At 39.3% G+C, this 21,952-nt stretch overlaps 1 protein-coding gene across 1 annotated transcript; it reads left to right on the top strand.

The window, feature by feature from the left end:
* Positions 1-1,159: 1,159 nt before the first annotated feature.
* Positions 1,160-10,224, top strand: LOC308278123 (baculoviral IAP repeat-containing protein 3-like; the record flags this gene model as incomplete). Its single annotated transcript, XM_080717748.1, is given in 10 exon segments — positions 1,160-1,220; positions 1,223-1,243; positions 1,246-2,130; positions 2,309-2,408; positions 3,811-3,889; positions 4,820-4,868; positions 6,028-6,270; positions 9,389-9,643; positions 9,871-9,912; positions 10,031-10,224. Coding segments are annotated over 10 exon segments (1,929 nt in total).
* Positions 10,225-21,952: the final 11,728 nt, after the last annotated feature.

Genomic DNA, 21,952 nt, shown 5'->3' with positions numbered 1-21,952 from the left:
TTTTTTTAAAGTCTAAGATTTAGGTCTAAAATTGAGTTCATTCAAATAGGATGTTATATCTGAGAGTTAGAGTGAAGAGAAAATGGTTACATTTTGGTAAATATACAAGATTTTTCAGGAGGAAATTTTATAAAAAGACGAGGAAAATTTTATAGCAATATGCAAAATTTTTGGACCATAGAAAGGAATAATGAAGTAGACATAATAATTTATTTTGAGGGCGATAATCACTGGAAACAAACTCTGTGGTTTTTCCTGCTACTTGGAAAGCGAACACTGAAGTCCACAGTAGAAAACCCAACACCTGGGAGCTCCAGGAAGCCAGGCTTGCACATACCATGTATGTTTATTGGTCAGTTCTGGAATTATTGACATGAAAGCTATTTTCTAGTGGTTAGGAAGTCATCATTGAGAAATTCTAAATTTTGAGAAAGTTTCAAAATTTATTAAATTTATATTTTTTGGTTATGAGAAATTCTGGTTCAAGAAACTGTGAGATAATTTTTGACCAAAAGCAAATTTATACAATTTGATGATCCACCTCAGTCTATATAGACTTGGTATTTTATGACTTTTCGTGGTTTCTTAAAATCAAATTTATTATTAGGTAAGATTAAGTGTTGGCTCTAGGGACTATTAGTAAAACAATAGGTCAGAGCTGAGGGTTTATTTCAGTGCAGAGTTCATGTATGATGTGCCCAAGACCCCCACCCCAGCACAATGTTTTGAGCAGGTGACCAGCTCAATAATTCTACTATGTTAGTTCTTTGAAGGACACAAAATTTAAAAAGATCTTTAAGAGATTTACTATTTTGTATTCATATCTAAGTTGTGTGTGTGTGTGTGTGTGTGTGTGTGTGTGTGTGTGTGTATGTGTGTGTGTTGGAGATAGAATGCAGGGCCTTGTGCACGCTAGGCAAACAATCTGCCCCAACCCTCAGCTATATCCCTAGCCCCATCTCTAAATTAAATGGACACTAAATGGTCTCCTGATAACCTAAACTGTTTTATGCTTCTATGGAAGGCTTTTAATTTTCATCATAGGTTACTGTGTAACATCATATTTACATTATATGTATAAAGATTACACAAAGGTGCTATTGTGCATAATTGTCCCTTAAAGTGTAGGGTTTGGAATTTCACCATGCTGAAACCCTAAATGCACAGAAGAATGGATGAACAAATTCTCATTTTAGGTGCTCAGCCTAGAAGTAAAATTGATCAAAATCCATGCACAAAACTACCTCCCAGAGAAAGGCTGGTCCCTTTTCCTTCCCATCCATCTCACTATGAACATACAACACATCTCATCAAATTTGGTGAAAAGCACTCACACATTTCAGTTGAAGTACGACATGTCTTGTGAACTCTACCGCATGTCCACGTACTCGACTTTCCCCGCTGGGGTTCCCATCTCTGAAAGGAGCCTTGCTCGTGCTGGTTTCTATTACACTGGCGAGAAAGATAAGGTCAAGTGCTTCTGCTGCGGCCTGATGCTGGACAACTGGAAACAAGGAGATAATCCCATTGCAAAACATAAAAAGTTGTATCCTAGTTGCAGCTTTGCTCAGACTCTAAATTCAGCTAGCCATTGGGGAGCTACCTCTCTACCTTCTTCTTCTTCAGGAACAAATTCCTTGCACTCATTATTTCCAAGTTTGGAAAACAGCGGATATTTCAGTGGCTCTTATTCAAGCTTTCCATCAGATCCTGCAAACTTCAGAGCTAATCAAGATTTTTCTGCCTTGAAGACAAATTCCCACAATTGTGCAATGACTACAGAAAAGTCCAGATTACTCACTTTTCAAACGTGGCCATTGACTTTTCTGTCACCAATAGATCTGGCCAAAGCAGGTTTTTACTACATAGGCCCTGGAGACAGAGTGGCTTGCTTTGCCTGTGGTGGGAAACTGAGCAACTGGGAGCCAAAGGACGACCCTATGTCAGAACACCTGAGACATTTTCCTACCTGCCCGTTTGTGAATCGCCACCCTCAGTACGCTTCAGGGTACACCGTTTCTAATCTGAGCATGCAGACGCAGGCTTCCCGAGAGAGGACGTTCTTCGACTGGCCTTCCAGTGTTCCAGTTCACCCCAGCCAACTTGCAAGTGCGGGTTTTTATTATGTAGGTAAGAAATTTCATCTGATAATTTCAAAAATTATTGTGTTTTATCTTATACATTTTATTTTAGTATGCAACATATTTTATCTTACACATTTTATTCTAGTATGTAACATATTTTATCTTACACATTTTAGTAGGTAGATGATATGCATTCCTAAATTCTGGTCTACAATTAACCTTAGGTAACAGTGATGATGTCAAGTGCTTTTGCTGTGACGGTGGACTGAGGTGCTGGGAACTGGGAGACGATCCTTGGGTGGAACATGCCAAGTGGTTCCCAAGGTAATGGTTTTGACATTTCCTGTGCGCATTGGTGATTATCATGAAATGGGTTGTAACTGCTTACCTTACAATCGCCTGTTACATTATTCTTGGCTTCAAAACCACTTTTCTGAACAAGTTTAGGATGGTTTCCTTAGCAAAAGAATTACTTATAAGGTTTTGATGAAGGCAAACAAGGAATGGATTTAGAATTTTTTTTAGAATTATGTACACACACACACATATATATTTCAAAATAACACATACTTATTAAAATAGTCACACACTGGATGCATATTACAAGGATTTGCAAACTTTTGAGTATCTGACATTGGAAAATGTGTTCAGTGTCCTCATTCTTTCTTGTCTTTCTTTGTTTATCCTCAGCTTTTACACGGAGAAAGCAGGAGTCCTTACTCAGAGAACTTTCTTTTTTTAAATATTTTTATTATAGCAATACAGTCTTAGAGTCTCACATGATAATGTAGTTCATAGTGATGCTGACGTACACGCACACAGCAGTTCTGTCTGTCATCATGTTCTCTGATTTTTTAATGTCGTGCATCAGGGTGATTTTAAGGATTTTAAAATAATTGAGGAGAGCAGCAAGGAGGTCTGAGTGGAGAGAGCCTTACTTGACTGCAGTAGGATGACAGGTGCTGTCCCTTATCATCTTCCACCTCAGCAGGGTACCACTTACCACCCACTGCACACGACAACTTGCTCTTCACTGAAACATCTCTTCCCACTCCCCGTGTGCTAAATGAGTGGGGGAATGGTTATAGGTATGTTTATGCTCACTGGAAATAGTTACCAGTCTACTGCTAAAGGCTAGATTAGCTCTGCCCAAATTCAGGTAAACATTCAGGGCTTTTCAAAATTAACTAAAGCATGATATATCCTGGAAAATATAAAATAATAAAATTAATTTGGGGGCTGGAGGTATAGTTCAGTAGTAGAGTGCTTGCCTCTCATGGATGAGGCCGAGGGTTTGATCCCCAGCACTGCAATAATAATAATAATAATAATAATAATAATAATAATAATAATGTATCCAAATCATATTAAAAAAGGACTAGTATATAATTATATTTATGTTAACCATGATAAACAGCATCTTAAAAACAAATTTAAAACATCCACATGCAAAAAATATGAATCCTACTATAGGACACTTGTAGGTTAGTTTAAAAAACATTTTTTATGAGAAAGAAATATAATAGAATTAGTTCCCACTGTGCTAAGACTTATTTATTCTCTTAACTTGAAGTTTAGAATCATTGATATCAAATAAGTCTTTGATTTGTGGCACTTAACCGAATTTTAAATGGAATAAACACTTGGAGATGAGAAATTTATATTATTAAATTTTCATTTAGCTTTTATAAAGTAACCCTTCCAATTCTATTTTGTTTCCTTTGAGATGTGAGTACTTGATAAGAGTTAAAGGACCTGAATTTGTGAATCAAGTTCAAGCCAATTACCCTCACCTGCTTGAACAGGTAAGGAAGATTTTTTTTTAAATCACTGACTCCCAACAGAAAAATTATTTTCTGATAACTATAGAGTGGTATTCTAGTGAAAAGATAAGAGTTGTTTTAAAAATATTTTCCCCATAAAACTTGACATGAGCCTAGAAGGTATTAAAAATACCTTCTAGAGAAAAAAAATAGCTTCTTGCAAAATAATAGGTGTTATCTTCCTCTAATAATTTCTCCAATCAAGTTGTAATAAATTAATGTAATGTTACATGTCTGTAATCCCAGGATTTGGGAGGCTGAGATAAGAGGATTATAGATTCGAGGCCAGCTTCAGCAACTCAGTGAAAGTTCTGTTTAAAAATAAAAAATAAGCCGGGCATGGTGGTGCACGCTTATTATCCCAGCATTTGGGAGGTTGAGACAGGAGGATTGCAGTTTGTAGACAGCCTCAGCTACTACTTAGTGAGGCCCTTTGCAACTCAGTGAGACCCTGTTTCAAAATAAAGAATAAAAAATAGGGGTTGGGGTATAGCTCCAAGGTAGAATGCCCCTGGGTTCCATTCCCAGTACCACAAAAAATAAATTAAAAATAAATAAATAAATAAGTAAAATAGGGCTGGGGGTGTAGCTCAGAGGTAAAGACTGCCCCAGGTTCAATCCCCTGTATTCCCCCCCCCACAAAAAGGCAAATATATTTTCTCATAGTTTTCTCTGAAAACCTGTAGTCCTTTTTCTGTTTTCCTAAAAATGGATTTTACTTATTAGCATGAACACATAATTCTGTTGGTTTATGGCCAAGGTAAACGTAAAATACTGCTTGTGATTTAAAAAATTATTTTTCCAGTAAGCAAGTCAGTTTGCAATAAAATGAATAAAATAGGTCTATTGACTCATTTTTTTGCAATGGGCAGAATAAAGTTTGTGTTTTAACTTATGATTTTTTTCCTGTAGCTTTTGTCTACATCAGACCCTCCAGAAGATGAAAATGTAGAGCCACCAAGTATGTATAATGATAATTGCTGCATGGAGATAGAAGCATTTAATATTGTTAGACATTTGATATTATTAAATATGATATCGAAAGGTGATAATAATAATAATGTACATTTATATTGACTTAAAATTTGTTGTACATTTCCAACTATATTTTGTTAGTATTTCCGAGACTACAGCAAGGTTACCTGGAGAACTTAAAAAATAAGGTATATTTCCACTTCATGCTTCAAGCCTATTGAATTGAATCAGAATATCTAAGGGTGGGAACTGGGTATCAGTAGTTGTTTTGTAGCTGTTGATGTTTTGTTTTGATGGTGCTAGGGATTGAGTCCAAGGTATGGGGGCACGCTAAGTATACACTCTTCCACTGAGCAACACCCACATCCTGGGGCATCTGTAATTTTATCAAAACTCATATATCTAGCCTAACACTGTTCTTGGACCAGTGGGAACAGGTGTCCTGTGAAGTGGAGAGAGTATAAAATATTATTCCTATCCTTCAGTAGGGACCCCAAGCCTCAGAGAGGGAAGGGAACAAATATTTGAACAACTACTTCTACTTCGTTTTCTAGTGTTCAATTTGATAAATATTTATTATGTATTTACTGTCTTGATCAATGAATGAAAAATAGGATGGGCATGACTCCCATTCCCATGAGCTAATAATCTTAGAGACATGGACAGTACACGGGGAGGAGAAGAGGGTTTGGTGAGGAAAATAATTTCTGAAGTGGGAGTGCATGAGAGTATGAACCTATCCTACCCATGGATATGTATTTGTCTTCTGCCCATCCCAGACCAAAAAAGAAAAAAGAAAATATCTGAGCACAGTAATACAGCATCAGATGCTTACCAAAGCATGAATTAGTTTGGTGTTAATTATGGGACATAGAAAGTTAGGTAATTAGCAGTCCTTAGGACCAACAGGTTGTCCTGCTCTTATATGCGTGTCCAGTTAGATCAGATAACATGTATTTGGTATCTAAATATAATATTCTACATTCTTATTTTGGTAATTGAACAGATATATCATTTTAAATTTAACAAAGCCCATACAAAATCATGCCTATGCATTTTCTGGGTTTCGTGTTTTTGAGATTAAAGTAACTTTCAATTAAAAAATACAGACTGTCCTAATGTGCTACATCCTTTGCTCCCCATAGCTGTTCATTTTGGACCTGGGGAAAACCATCCTGAAGATGCAGTCATGATGGATACACCCGTGGTTCAATCTGTTTTGGAAATGGGCTTGGATAGAAGCCTAGTGAAGCAGGCAGTTCAGAGTAAAATCCTGTCCACCGGAGAGAATTATACAACAATCAGTGAACTTATATCAGATTTGCTTAAAGCAAAAGATGAAATGAGGGAAGAGGCGAAAAAAAGAGCAATGGAGGAAAAAGAATCAGGTACAAATTTTATTAATATAGTCTCTCTTTCCATAGGAGATAGTATCACTCTATGTGAATTACTGAAAGCATATTCGTCAATCCTGTCAGATTTTTCTTATGTTTAATATTCTGAATTCAAATTCTGAAAAATTCTTCACATTAAAAAATATATTAGAAAACTGGGCATGGTGGCACAGGCCTGTAATCCCAGTCCTCCTTGAGACAGGAGGATTGCAGGTTTGAGGCCAGCTCCAGCAATTTATCGGAGGTCCCTCAGCAACTTAGTGAGACCCTGTTTCTTTTTTTTAATTTTTTATTGGTGCATTATATTCATACATCATATTGGGGTAAAAAACTTGTGTGTACATACATGTTCACATCACCGATTTAACCCCTAACCAATTCCCATCCCATTCCCTCCCCATCCCTTCTTCCCTTGCTTGGTTTAGTGGTTGCCTTCGATATGTTTTTTTTTTTGTTTTTTTTTTGTTTTTTTTTTTTGTTTTTTTGGTGGTACTGGGGTTCCTGGAAACCCTTCTACCTCTGGGTTACACTCCCAGACCTATTTTTATACTTTTTATATGGAAACAGGGTCTCTTAAGCCAGCACGGCTGGCTTCGAAACTGTGCGATCCTCCTGTCTCTGCCTCCCAAGAGCAGGGATTACAAGCGTGCGCCACCACGCCCGGCTTCGATATGTTTAAGTACATTGTGTGTTTTAGAGATTTTCCTTCTCCCCCCCCTGATTTAGGTTGTCTTGTTTGCTCCTCTATAGGATTTCCTTTTTCATCTAGAGTTCCTCCTAGGACCCATTTCTCCTTAGCTTTCACATATTAGGGAAAGCATCTGATTTCTTAGAGACCCTGTTTCAAAATAAAAAATAAATAGACCTGTAGACCTGTAGCTTGGAGGTAGAATGCACCTGGGTTCAACATCAAGTTCCAGAAAATGCTTGTGTGTGTGTATATATATATATATATACACACACATATACATATGTTATATGTATACATATACATATATTGGAATTATTCCTTAGATGGAAAATATTTGAAGAGAAAATATTCTTTCAATTCTTATTTTTACTCCAGATAGTTGACTTTGTATTCAGCCACTCGTGGCACATTTTTGATCCCAGTTAGTTGCTCACTCACCTTTGCTATAAATTAGGATGAGATCAAGGATAAGTATTAGTTTTTTTTTTTTGGTGGGTCTGGGGATGGAACCCAGGGGCATCCTACCTCTGAGGTACACCCCCTGCCATTTTTTTATTCTTTCTTTCTTTCTTTCTTTCTTTCTTTCTTTCTTTCTTTCCTTTCTTTCTTTCTTTTTTGTGGTACTGGGGTTCCTGGAAGCCCTTCTACCTCCGGGCTACACTCCCAGACCTATTTTATACTTTTTTATTTGGAAACAGGTTCTCAAGCCAGCATGCGCGGCTGGCTTCGAACCTGCGCGATCCTCCTGTCTCTGCCTCCCAAGTGCAGGGATTACAAGCGTGCGCCACCACGCCCGGCTTTTTATTCTTTATTTTGAAACCGGGTCTCACTGAGTTGCAAAGGGCCTCACTAAGTAGCTGAGGGTGGCCGTGAACCGATCCTCAGGTCTCAGCCTCCTGAATGCTGGGATTACAAGCGTGTGCCACCACGCCCGGCTAGTATTAGTTTTAATATTCTAGCATAATAGTATGTCTTGGCCTGTAGATGGGATTACAGGCGTGAAGCACTACTCCAGCAAACTGCAGCTTCAAAAGATAGTATCTTTTAACAATAGATACAAATCTTGGAGGAGAATAAGATGATCATACAGAACTGATAGAAGGTGGCTATTGAGAAACAGTTTAAAATACTGTTGTAGTGCCTTTCCCCTTCCCCTATAAAATATTTAGGTAGTAGTACTATGATTTGGGACAATAATTAAAATTTCACCTTAAAATTTTAATTTTATTATTTTTTTCTTTCCACAATTTGACTAGATTGAATTAAAATTTCATTTTTATTAGATTCTAAGTTTTATTTGCTTAACAGCTTAGCAGTATCGCAGAACAGGTAAAGGCACAGATCATAATGCTAGCCTACGTCAGTTTGATCTAGTTCTGTGTGGCCTGGCGATTCACTTGCCCCACTGTGGCTGTTTTCTCATCTGTTAAGTGAAAGAATTAAGCCAGGAGCCTTGGTAAACATCTGTAATTCTAGTATGTGAGAGGCTGAGACAGGAGAATCGCAGCCTCAGCAACTGAGCAAGACCCTCAGTAATTTAGTGAGACTTTGTTTCAAAATAAAAAGAACTAGGGGTGTAGTTTGGAAGTAGAATGCCCCTGAATCCAGTTCCCAGTACTTAAAAAAAACACAAAAAGAAACAAACAAACCCCAAACAAACAAACAAAAACAAAAACCAATAAACAAAGCCAGGCTTGGTGGCCCATACTTGTAAAACCCAAGAGCTTGGGAGGCTGAGACAGGAGGATCACACAGGTTCAAAGCCAGCCTCAGCTACTCAGTGAGGCTCTCAGCAACTTAGTGAGACCCTGTTTCCAAATTAATTATAAAAAATAGGGCTGGGAGTGTAGCCCAGAGGTAGAAAGCTCCTGGGTTCCAACCCCAGTACCCCCCCTCACACACACCAGAAAGAAAAGAAAAAAGAAAGAATTAGTACATATATATATATATATATATATATATATATATATATATATTTTTTTTTTTTTTTGGTGGTACTGGGGTTTCTGGAAACCCTTGTATCTCTGGGCTACACTCCCAGACCTAATATATATATAAATTTAAACAGGGTCTCTTAAGCCAGTGAGGCTTGCTTGATCCTCCTGTCTCCACCTCCTAAGTGCGGGGATTACAAGCATGCACCACCACCACGCCCTACAGAATTAGTACCTATTTCAAAAAGCTCCTGTGAAGAAGAAATTAGTTAATATGTGTGAAGTGTTTAACACAATGCTCAGTGTCAGTCTCTATTATAATTAGCATTAATGTTAGGCACCAGGGTTCAGGTACTCCCAAACCTAGCAAGCAACATCAGTGCTTTACTGATTGCGAATTAAAGACGGTTGTCACGCATTTACATCTGAAGGTGGGGAGGGATGTTTGTGACAAGAATTTGATCCTGTTTGTGTTTGTTTTCTCTAGATGATCTATTACTAATCCGGAAGAACAGAATGGCACTTTTCCGATGTTTGACTTGTGTAATTCCAATCCTGAATCATCTATTCATTGCCAAAGTAATTAGCAAACAAGAATATGAAATTATTAAGCAGAAAACACAGACTTCTTCACAAGCAAGAGAACTAATTGATGTTGTTTTAGTAAAAGGAAATATTGCAGCCACTGAATTCAAAACCTCTCTACAAGAAGCTGACCCTGAGTTATACAATCAGTTATTTGGTGAGTGTAAGAAAATTATTTTGGGGAACTTTTTAGATTGATTGAAAATGTACTCTTACAAATAATCTGTGATGATTGAGAGTAATTAAAAATGTTAATTGCACCAAAAGACTATTTGTATTACAGTAACATTATGAGTATTTGGCCAAAGTATAACTATTTGAAAAATATTATTTTGTAGCTAAATATTATTTGTTACAGTAATGCTTTTTCTTTTTTTACCTTAGTGCAAGGGGACATAAAGTGCATTCCCCCAGAAGATGTTTCAGGTAAAGATATTATCACTTTAAGCCAGAAAAAAAAAAAAAAACATTGTTATTATTGTCTTGATTTCTCCTCATTGGAGGAGAAGCAAAATGCCTTTTATGAATTCTTTTTTCTTCTTAGATCTACCACTGGAAGAACAATTGCGGAGACTACAAGAAGAGAGAACATGCAAAGTGTGTATGGACAAAGAAGTGTCCATCGTGTTTATTCCCTGTGGCCACCTAGTGGTCTGCAAGGATTGTGCCCCTTCTCTAAGAAAATGTCCTATTTGTAGGGGAATAATCAAGGGGACAGTTCGTACATTTCTTTCATGAAAAAGGTCCAAAACTTCATCTAAACTCTAGAAGTAATAAGTTAGCTATTATAATTTTAACTTATACACTGATTTGGCTTCTTTAAAATTTTATTTACAACTTGAAAATTTTTGCTTTATATAAATGTTTATGCAAATATATATTTAAAATATACAAATATATATACAAATATATATACATATAATATATATACATACACACACACACACACACATATATATATATATATACACACACACATGTATATATATATTTCAGTTACCAAGAGAACGACAGGCTTTTGTTTATGGGAGCAAAAATAAAAATAGAGATAGCACTACAAACATAATAACCAAAATCTCAGTATTATTTACATTGAAAAAGAAGAAATATTTAAATATCAAAGATTAATTTTCAGAATTTTAACTGTTTAAAGTTGTATTAAGAACCAGGGACATGGATTCTCTGCTTGTTTTGATTAGTGTTCTGTACATGGAAAGTCTCAATATTTATTAAATGACTTTTAGGGGCATGGTATTTTTGAAAAGAATTCTGTGAAGAATAACTTAATAAAGCAAAAACGACTACTCTTGTTCTTAGTAACTTTGTTTCTGTGATATCGGATAGTTCATTCACTCCCAGACTCCTTCCATACCTCCTTAAGACATCTTGAATGTCAAACTGACATTTAGATCCTTCCTAGAAGATGCTGTTCACTTACACTTGGAGACACAAGGGTCAACTGCACCTGGCTTCAATCTACAGGGTTTGATAGGATATACCTCAGACAAAAATCAATCCCCTCAAGTGAGCTTATCATGTGTCCACTGATTCATTCAGGAAGTATGGTGCCAGCCTTCCTCACTGGGAAAAGCCCCCGGTTCTGTTCACACCACTTTGGTATTAATTCTGGGACTTAGACAGGTGGCTGATTAGCTACCCTTGGGACCAACAGCTTGTTTGGTTAAAAAAAATCTGTTCTGTGTTGTCAGTGTAGCAGACTTCTTCCTCTGCATTACTTTTCTGGTACTCAACGTGTCCAATTCACAAATCCATATCCTTTTATATCCACAAATCTATTTCCTTGAGGTGAAACTAATTTAATTATATCCACAAATCTATTTCCTTGAGATGAAACTAATTTTGCCCCTCTGCTAAAAGGCTCAGATGGCTAGCTACCTTCTAGCCAGTGTCCTGTAGTACTAGGCTGAGTTAATTGTAATATTGCTTAGGGGACTTGGCTTGCCTATAGATTAAATATTTGAAGATTAGATAACTTTTTTGTAACATGTATTTTTATATGGTACTTACTACATACTGCAGTTAATATTTGAACTTCACCATATCCACATAAAACTCTAATTTATCACTCATCTTGGGTAATAAATAGCAAACACAACCAACTTATTTATTTGAATATATTCTTTCCCTAAGTGTTAGCTAAATTAAAATTTTGTTTGAAAAAAAAAACCCACTGTAGATGTTAATGGTAACTGTGTTTGCTGTGTTTGCTGACCATTGTTCAGGGGCTGTTTTAGGGTATGTGATTAGCATTTATTCATTTGATCACCTCCAACCACTTCCCATTCATCCTGGTCTTCAGTCACCATAATTGGGTAGATTTTTTAAACCACAGCATATAATATATAAAAAGTATTATAACTCAGACCTTTGAAGTAGGTTAATTTCTTTCTTTCTTTCTTTCTTTCTTTCTTTCTTTCTTTCTTTCTTTCTTTCTTTCTTTCTTTCTTTCTTTCGTGGGTCCGGGGATGGAACCCAGGGGCATTTGACCTCCGAGCTACACCCCCTGCCCTATTTTTATTCTTTATTTTGAAACAGAGTCTCAGTAAGTTGCATAGGGCCTCACTAAGTAACTGAGGCTGTCCTCGAACCGCGATCCTCCAGTCTCAGCCTCCCAAACAATGGGATTACAAGTGTGCACCACCACACCCGGCTTCATCTCCTTTTGGTTTCTTGCACATCATAGTAGACATTGTAGATGTGTGCTAAGTAAATTACGGGAAAGACTGCCAGATGTGACCTTTAAGGGATTAACTATTTTAGAAACATCACTAATACCCTTAAAGAGTACCAGAGGATTAGCAAGATTCTTTGGTCTTTTTAATACTATACTTACCCCCCCCCCACACACACACACACAGCTCTGGTCTACAAGATTTGTGTGAAGCTAATTTCCATTTTGTACTGTACAAATAAGTGGTATTAGTGTTTATTTTTATTTTTGGTGGTACTGGGAGTGGAACCCAGGGGCTTTCTACCTCTGGGCTATATTCTCAGACCTATTTTATATTTTATTTGGAAACAGGGTCTCACTAAATTGCTGAAGCCTCACTAAGTATCTGAGGCTGGTTTTGAACTTGTGTGATCCTCCTGTCTCAGCCTCCCAAGCACGGGGATTACAAGCGTGCGGCACCAGGCCCAGCCGAGTGGTATTATTTTTTGAAGTGCACAATGTACCTGCCCCTCACCAGATTGTTGTGGCCCTAAAAAGCCTTCTGCCACTCTCCCCTTGCGCACTATCTTCCAGCCACCTTGATATTCTTTGGTTTCTAAATTGACAAATTCTTTTTGCTTCAGGGTCTTTGTATAGGGATATAAAAGGGGTGACCACCCCTTTTCTGCCATCACAAAAGGTTATGCCAATATCCCCTCAAAAAATAGGGTAATAATAGAAAAGCCAAACAAGCTGGTTGTGGTGGCACATGCCTGTAATTCCAGAGACTCGAGGATCGCGATTCGAGGACAGCCTCAGCTTCTTAGTGAGGCCCTCCTCAACTTAGTGAGACCCTGTTTCAAAATAAATATTAAGAAATAGGGCAGTGGGTGTAGCTCGGAGGTCGAATGCCCCTGGGTTTCATCCCCAGACCCGCAAAAAAAAAAAAAAAAAAAAAAAAAGTCAAACAATTTATTTGATCATAGTTTGGGGGGTGATTAAGGAAACGGCATGGCTACAAGGTGTCAGCAGCGATGCACCAAGCTTTGGGGACTTGCTTCTGTACACGCAAAGGGCCAGTCCTCAGGGGAGCTCTTCCAGATACTGAGCTTCAGAGCCACAGCCCAGACTGGGAAGAAGGCATGGGAACTCCCTGGGAGATGGAACCAGACAGGGGCTTCCTCGTCTAGAGGATATTCCACCAGTCTCTGGGCCAGAGAACTCAGGACAACAGAGGCTTGCAGTCTTTATCGCTCCAAGATTCATCATCTCTTTGGCTAGCACATGGAGAAGGGGTGTATACGGCCGGCAGGCTCTACATGGCTAAACATATGGCTATCTGGGGAAATCAAGTGGATGTGTAAAAACCTGGGTCTGGGGCATGTGAGCTTTTGAAAATTCCCCCCAAGACTGCCATCAACAAGTGGAGAAATATGGGGTCAATTTACAGGGGTTCTTTTTTTTTTTGCGGGTCTGGGGATGGAACCCATGGGCATTCGACCTCTGAGCTAAACCCCCTGCCTTATTTTTTATTCTTTATTTTGAAACAGGGTCTTACTAAGTTACGGAAGGCCTCACTAAGTAGATGAGGTTGTCCACGAACCGTAATCCTCTGGTTTCAGCCACTGGAATGCTGGGATTATAAGTGTGCGCAACCACGCCAGGCTACAGAGGTCATTTTAATTTTATTTATTTATTGTTTTTTGGTAGTACTGGGGTTCCTGGAAGCCCGTCTACCTCCGGGCTACACTCCCAGACCTATTTTATTTCTTTTAGGAAACAGGGTCTCCTAAACCAGCACGGCTGGCTTCAAACCTGCGCGATCCTCCTGTTTCTGCCTCCCAAGCACGGGGATTACAAGCGTGCACCACCACGCCCGGCTACAGGGGTCATTTTAAAAAACACTCTTACAATCGTGTGTGTGTGTGTGTGTGTGTGTGTGTGTGTGTGTGTGTGTGTGTTATTACTGGGAATTGAACAGAGGGACATTCTACCCCTGAGCTATACCTTCAGCCCTATTTTATGTTTTATTTTGAAACAGGGGCTTACTCAGTTGATGAAGACCTCACCAAGTCGCTGAGGTTGGCCTTGAACCTATAATCTTCCTGTCTCAGCCTTCCAAGTACTAGAATTACAGGAATGCACCACCAGGCCTGGCCAATCCTAGCTTTTAAATAATTGGTTTTTGAAACTAGAGTGGCTGAAATTCTAATTTACATTAAACAATTACACTTTACTAATTAAACCCTTAAATAATATTTGTAATTTTTACAAATCTGACTTTTGATATAGATACCAAATTTTAAGGCTATTGCGTATGTTCAGATTTTCAATATATTTATAAAATCTTTTGGTAGTACTCATATATAAAATTGATTAAGTAAAGTGAGCTATTGGATTCTTTCTAGTTCCAAAACCTGATTAAAGAGTTTCATAAATAAAAAAAGACCAAAGCCTTACCACAGAAATATAAAGTGTTTTTTTTAACAGATGGTAAGTATGTTTAGGATGCTGTAAGTAAAGTTGGGAAGGGAAGTTCCGGTATTCCCCAAATTTTCAACTTTGTAATGTCTAGGACTCTGTTTACTTGAATATATATAACTTATATATAAATAAATATAAATATATATATATATTTATATATAAAAATATATATAAATTATATATATATATATTTTGGTGGTACTGGGGATGGAACCCAGGGGCCTTCTACCTCCGGTCTACAATCCCAGACCTATTTTATATTTATTTGGAAACAGGGTGTCTTAAGCCAGCTGAGGCTGGCTTCAAAACTGCATGATCCTCCTATCATCTCAGCCTCCCAAGTGTGGGGTATTTGAAAAATTTTTACATAAAATATTTTAAATATTCTGGAAAGTATACATTTCATCTGTATTGGAAAATACTCTAAGGCCGAGCATAGTAGTGTACACTTGTAACCCCAGCATCCGCAGGAGGCTGAGACAGGAGGATCGTGGTTCTCAGACAGCCTCAGCTATTTAGTGAGGCCCTTTGCAACTCAGTGAGACCCTGTTTCAAAATAAACAATATAAAAATTTAAGAAATCATTATACAATTGCTGCACAGAAAAAACTTAATCTAATTTATAACAGAGCAGCAATACTAGAACTATGTTGCATAAATCTGGAATAATTTACCCAATGCCAATTAGGATGAAAAATAGAAAGTTTACTGTACCATTTGGCTGACGATAGGACAACATCTGAAAAAAACTTCGCCCCTGAGTTCCACATGAGCTCTCATATTATAGATTTGAGACAAAGGGTGGAAGCAGGCAGGCTTACAGAAGCTGAAATGTGACTGTTAATGATTGTGGGGTTGCTGCAGGAAGTTGGGTAAGGTGAGGGTGAGAGGGGGAAATTTCTGAGCAGGCTACTAACCATGGCCTTTTACAGGCCAGATGTGACCTTTATGAACATCTTATCTACAGGTGGTTATCTGGACACAGGGCCCTCTGCAGGCCACTTATCTATAGTTACCTTCTTTTGCAAGTACTGGGGGAGACCCTATTTCAAAATGAAGAATAAAAAATAGGGCTGGGGGTGTAGCTCAGAGGTCGAATGCCTTTGGGTTCCATCCCCAGACCTGAAAAAAAAGGTTTTATCTAGCAGTTTAAAAAATATTTCAAGGTATGCCAGGCATAAAGGTGCACACTTGTAATCCCCATGCTTGGGAGGCTGAGACAGGAGGATTGCACAGGTTCAAAGCCAGCCTTAGCTACTTAGTGAGGCTCTCAGCAACTTAGTGAGACCCTGTTTCCAAATAAAGTATAAAATAGGTCTGGAAGGCCAGGCATGGTGGCGCTCTCTTGTAATCCCGTCCTTGAGAGGCGGAGACAGGAGGATCACACAGGTTCGAAGCCAGCCGCGCGCTGGCTTAGGAGACCCTGTTTCCAAATAAAAATGTAAAAATAGGTCTGGGAGTGTAGCCCGGAAGTAGAAGGGCTTCCAGGAACCCCAGTACCACCCCTCAAAAAAAATAGGTCTGGAAGGATAGCCTGGATGTAGAAAAGCCCCTGAGTTCCACCCCCAGTAACACACACACACACACACACACACACACACACACACACACACACACAGTAGTTTAAGGTAATAATCCAATTTACTTTCCACTAGAATAATCAATCATACAGTGTTACTTTTTGGCTAGTTATCTTTTTCTCACTAATATGTAACACATGGGATATATCAAATTTCCACATACATACATGTCTCTTTTGGGGTTTTTTTATCTGCTTCCTTTAACTATTTTCATACACCAAAATATTAAAGTGTTTCAATTACTATGGTTTTATCTATAAATTAATATATAAAATTTGTAGGACGTCTTTCAACCATATTTTTCTTGAATCTTCTAAATACTTTTTTTCTATATAAATATAAAGAATGTTAAGATGGCAACCCCTGCAGAGACTATAGAGCCTTTTAAAAAATTTACTAGCAGGGCGTGGTGGTACACACTTGTAATCACAGCATTTGGGAGGCTGAGATGGGAGGACTGCAGTTCGAGGACAGCGTCAGCTACTCGTGACTCCCTTAGTGAGGCCCTTTGCAAGTGAGATCCTGTTTCAAAATAAAGTATATAAAATAGGGCTGGGGGTGTGGCTTGGAGGTAGAATGGCCCTGGGTTCTATCCCCAATACCGTAAAAAAACAAAACAAAACAAAACAAAAAAACCCAGCAACTCTACATTGGCAATATAAACTCTATATTTATATAAGATTAAAAGTGATTAAGTACATTTTATTATCTCTCAATGATATTACCTACTTTTTTGGGGGGGGGGCATTATGGCTTTTTTGGGGGTTTCTCCTTTTTTCATTATCTTACATTTTGGTCAGGACCAGAACTAAAAGAGACAATTTTAAACCAGAACGAACAATTCTTGCTATGTACACATTTCCCATATATATATCAGGAATGTTCTGTAACTTTCTCAGGGAAATAGTAACTTGAACTAAATAACGAACTACTACCACGGCCTATGTACATTTTTGGAAGTTTTTAGTGATTGGGAACAATGGCATTTCTTCTCTCTGTATCACAGACTATTACAAAACTTGCACTATTTACATTGGAACAGACTATAACTGACTGACTAGCTGGCAGAAATGACAAGGCCAGGAAATGGGAAATGGTTGAGTCCCGGAATTCCCCTAGTGGCTCAATTAAGCGGCTTGTTATTTGTAATTTTTTGAAATGTTTGGCCCCTGGAGTTCCCCTGAGAGAAGAAAGTATTTTATTCCATTGATAAAGACTGTGTTGCAAAACATAAATTAAAACATCAAAAAGTTGTTTGATGGCAGCTATTGGAGGGAGGGGCGGCAGATTCATGACTAAACATTCATGACTAGTAAAATCAAGGCTTATTTACAAACGCTCTATCATTTAACTATTATATTTTTTGATAAGTGGCCTCCTCTGTGGTTCATGCACAATTGTATGTATACAAATATACATATATAGTCTATTTTTAAAAAAACTTGGAGTATATTGGGAGGACAGCCTGGCTCATGTTGCTTAGTGATCAGCATTTAAAATACACTTCTTTAGCCAGGCGTGGTAGCGCATGTTTGTAATCCCAGCATTTGGGAGGCTGAGACTGGAGGATTTCTGTTCGAGGACAGCCTCAGCTACTTAGTGAGGCCCTTTGCAACTCAGTGAGACCCTGTTTCAAAATAAAGAATAAAAAATAGGGCTGGGGGTGTAGCCTGGAGATCGAATGCCCCTGGGTTTTGCAAAACGGAAAAAAAAAAAAAAAACTTTTATTATGCATGTCTCCACAACAGAAAACGAAAAGCTTAAAAGTAAAAACAAAAAGCAGTGGCGGATTGTAAAATGCTTCTTCCTTAAAACCAACCTGTTGCTTTCACGTTTCCAACACGTTCCCTTTTCCCCCAATTTACAAGGCCAGCTGCTGGATGTTGATGCTGAGAAAGAAGGGTTACAGCTGGGCGTGGTGGCACACACTTGTAATCCCAGCATTTGGGAGACTGAGGGCAGGATCGCGTTTCCAGGGCAGCCTCAGCTACTAGTGAGACCCTGTTTCAAAATATAGTATAAAAAATAGGGCTTGGGGTGTAGCTATAAGGTAGAATGCCCCTGGGTTCCATCCCCAGTACTGAAAAGAAAGAAAGAAGGGTTCCATTTACTGAAGGCAAAAAAACTCCAGTCCGTCTTCATCCTCACACGCAGTCACCGCTGACCGAAAGAGGGGTCACACTGGGAAGTTCTGTGTGGACCACCCAAGCAGGAAAGGGCGACTCCTCAGGCTGTCCAAGACTCAAGACCAGCGGAGTCCGCTGAACTGCGACCCCGGGAGACCGCTAGACTGTGGGAAAGGGCTGACCTTTAAAGCGCCCCGCCTCTTCCCGGCGCCATGACGTCATCCGGAAGTTCCCCTTCCGGAAGCGGAACGCGCTCCATCCGCTCGGGGCCGTCGGCTCTCTAACGCCCTCGCGCGGCGGCTGCCGGGAGCCACGCGCCGACGTCACCGTGCGTCGGCGTCGGCCCAGCTGGGGCGGGGGGTTTTGGGTTCGCGGTGGCGGAGCGGAGCGGAGCACCCGGCGCCCATTGCGCCTCGGTGGACTCGCCGCTTGGTGTTCGCGGAGGCCTCCGGGCGGCCGCCCCGCTTCGATGTCGGCTGCGCCGGCGCTGCGGTGAGTGCAGCTCCTTCCGGGCCCGGGCGGCGCGGGGCGGGCCGGGTTTGCGGGCCGGCGTCGCCCACGTCCCGGACGTTGCGGCCCGAGGGGGAGGAGGAGGAGGAGGGGAGCCGGCCTGCGCCCGGCGGCCCGTCGCCCTCTCCCCGAGGCCTTCCTTTAATTCGTACCCCAACTTCAGGACCTACAGTCGAAAGGGAGGTTTTAAAAAATGACGTGTTTTGGAGCCTGTTTTGGCCACCGCCCACCTCTGCCGCCCCCGGACTTAAACTTTACCCCGGGCGCTCGTCGGTGTCCCGCGCGCGGGCCTGTGCGGCCGCGGAGCCCCACCGCACCCTGCGGCCTGCGCGCTGCCGCTCTGCAGTAGCCCGGCGTGGTGAGCTGTGAGAAATAACTCCGGGAAGTTAGTGGGTAAAGCCCATCGTTTCTCTTGTTTGCCCTTTCACTCAGTCCCCCGCCCAGCTCCAGTTTGCATACAGAGAGCAAGATCGGAACGCTGAAAAAAATCTATAAAGATAAACGGGGCTGGAGGTATAGTTCAGTGTCACAGCGCCTGCCCAGCGTACATGACACCCAGGGTTCAACCCCAGCCCTGATCAGGAAAAATAAAAAAAGGGAAGAAAGGCCCTATGACATGGTGTTATTAAGGCATTAGTGCAAGTGATTATTGCCAAGGCCAGTGTTTTACAGACTATTTTATCTTTTTATTATTTTTTTATTTTTATTTTTTAGTTGCTTTCTGTGATTGTTCCCTTGGAGTTGTGAGGAAATGATAGTCTTTTATATTAATGAACTCCTCCTCTGGCTTCCTACCCTCAGTAGACTAGGCAGTTTGCCCAGTCCTGGAGAGACTTGACATTGAATAATGTTGCTTTCTAATGACTACCGTGCTGTCATTGAAGGAGTGTGATGGAATCTCTTCTTCGTTCTTCTTTCTTCTTTTCTTTACAGTATTGGGGGAGTACCCAGGAGCATAGTACCTCCGAGCTACACCCCCATCCTATTTTTTAGTCTTTTTAGTTTCGAAACAGGGTCTCACTGAGTTGCGAAGGCTTAGCTAAGTAGCTGAGGCTGTCTGCGAACCCAGATCCTCTTGTCTCAGCCTCCCAAATGCTGGGATTACAAGCTGGTGCCACCAAGCCCTGCTTTTTTTTTTTTTTTTTTTTTTTTTTTTTTTTTTTTTGAGACAGGGTCTTGCAGAATTGCTGAGAGTCTGATGAGGCTGACTGGTCTTGAACCTGTGCTCCTTCTGTCTCACCCTCCCAAGAACTGGGATTATATAGGTATGCACCACCGTACCTGGTTGAGATGTTATCTTTAAATTTGAAAAAGGGAAGAAAGAGCCAGGAGTGGTGGGGCATTCTTGTAAGCCCAGTACTTGGGGAGCTGAGAGAGAGGAGGATCTGCAGGTTCTCTGCCAGCCTCAGCAACTTTGTGAGACCCTGTTTCAAAATAAAGAATAAAAAATAGGGCTGCGGGTGTAGCTCAGAGGTAGAATGTCCCTGGGTTTAATCTCCAATACCAAAGGGGGGGGGGAGGAGAGTGAGGATGAAATGTTTTCCTATGTAGAAATGTCCAGCTGTCTTTAAGATTCTTTCTTTTCTTTTCTTTTTTTATTTTTTGTGGTGGTACAGGGAATTGAACCCAGGGGCATTCTACCTCTGAGGTACACCCCCAGCCTGATTTTAGGTTTTGAAACGGGGTTTTGCTAAATTGTTGAAACTGGCCTCAAACTTTGTGATCCTCCTGTCTCAGCTTCCCGAATATTGAGATTACAGGTGTGTTGTCTTTGATTTTCTCTTTTCTTTTCTTTTCTTTTCTTTCTTAACCGGAGATTCAACTCAGGGGCCCTCTACCTCAGAGCTATACCCTTTTTAAAAGTTAAAAAAAAAATTCAAAATAGAGTTTCCCTAAGTTGCTGAGGGTATAAGTTGCTGAGACTTTTAACCTATAATCCTCCTGTCTCAGCCTCCCAAGTACTGGTAGGACTACAGGCTTGTACCACCTCACCCAGGTTTTCTTTTAAATTTTTAAGAGACGTGTAGTTAGTGTTGTGGGGGAATATATTGCATATATCTCTTCTATTCAAGAACTTTTTTAATTAGAAAGTTTTGGTGATAAATTGCTGGAACAAAGATGTATTATCTAATATGTAATCAGTATTAGACTTTACTGAATGACTCTTAAGTTCTATTTGCCTTGTAATTACAGTTCTAAAATATTTTTTTTTTCTTTTCAGATTTATATCACTGAAGAACCCCCACTATAGTTTTTCCCCTGCAGAAATAGATCCCATTATGGAAACAACAAGCTTTATAAGGGATATAATTTGAATTCTATGGAGTGTAATTTTGTATATGAATTATATTTTTAAACTATTGGAAAGTTTTCAGAAATCAGGCCAGTAAATTACTGGTATATTATGTGTAAGCAATAATTCTGTTGTTAATACAATATTTTGAAAAGACATTTGTGAAACCAGAAGATAGCTATGTCTTTTAACAAATTAATTCAGCCTTAAATTAGAACATAGTAAATGTAATTGAATGGGTCTTAAATGAATAGTTTATTTTTTTTAATGCAGTGTGCAAACTGTGCTGTGGAAGTTTTATGGTTAACTACTTAAGTTTATGGAGAAAATACCTTCATTTGACCAGGTATAATAAAGTGGTATATACACTTAGGAAGAAAGACATATAATGATGCTAAAGAAAATATCAACAAATACAGATAATATTTAATAAAAAGAGTTAACAGTTTGTAAGCTTTAAGCAAAATTCATTTGATGCTTTATATTCTATAATGGGCATAGATAAGGTTTTTGAGTGTTGACTTCTCCAAAAGTTGTTACCTATAGCTAATATTACTCACTTAAATTCTTCATTTATAAGCTGTGTGAAATTAGCCTTTAGATAATTTGACCATATGTAGATTTTAATTAGTTTGTTAGAATAAAATGTGATTATTTTGGATGTCATATTAAAGTGCTTGTAAATACAAAAAAGCCTTCATTTAACTTTATTTTTGTGGCATAATTGGAAATTGTCTTGTTATCCAGGCTTGTGACCCAAAGCAAATTAAAGGCAAAAATAGGTATTCTATAGTTGCTTAGA

This window comes from Muscardinus avellanarius (genome assembly GCF_963383645.1).
Source record: "Muscardinus avellanarius genome assembly, chromosome: 1".
NCBI lineage: Eukaryota > Metazoa > Chordata > Mammalia > Rodentia > Gliridae > Muscardinus > Muscardinus avellanarius.
Note: the sequence above shows the minus strand (reverse complement) of the source record. Positions and strands in the feature narration are given on the sequence as shown.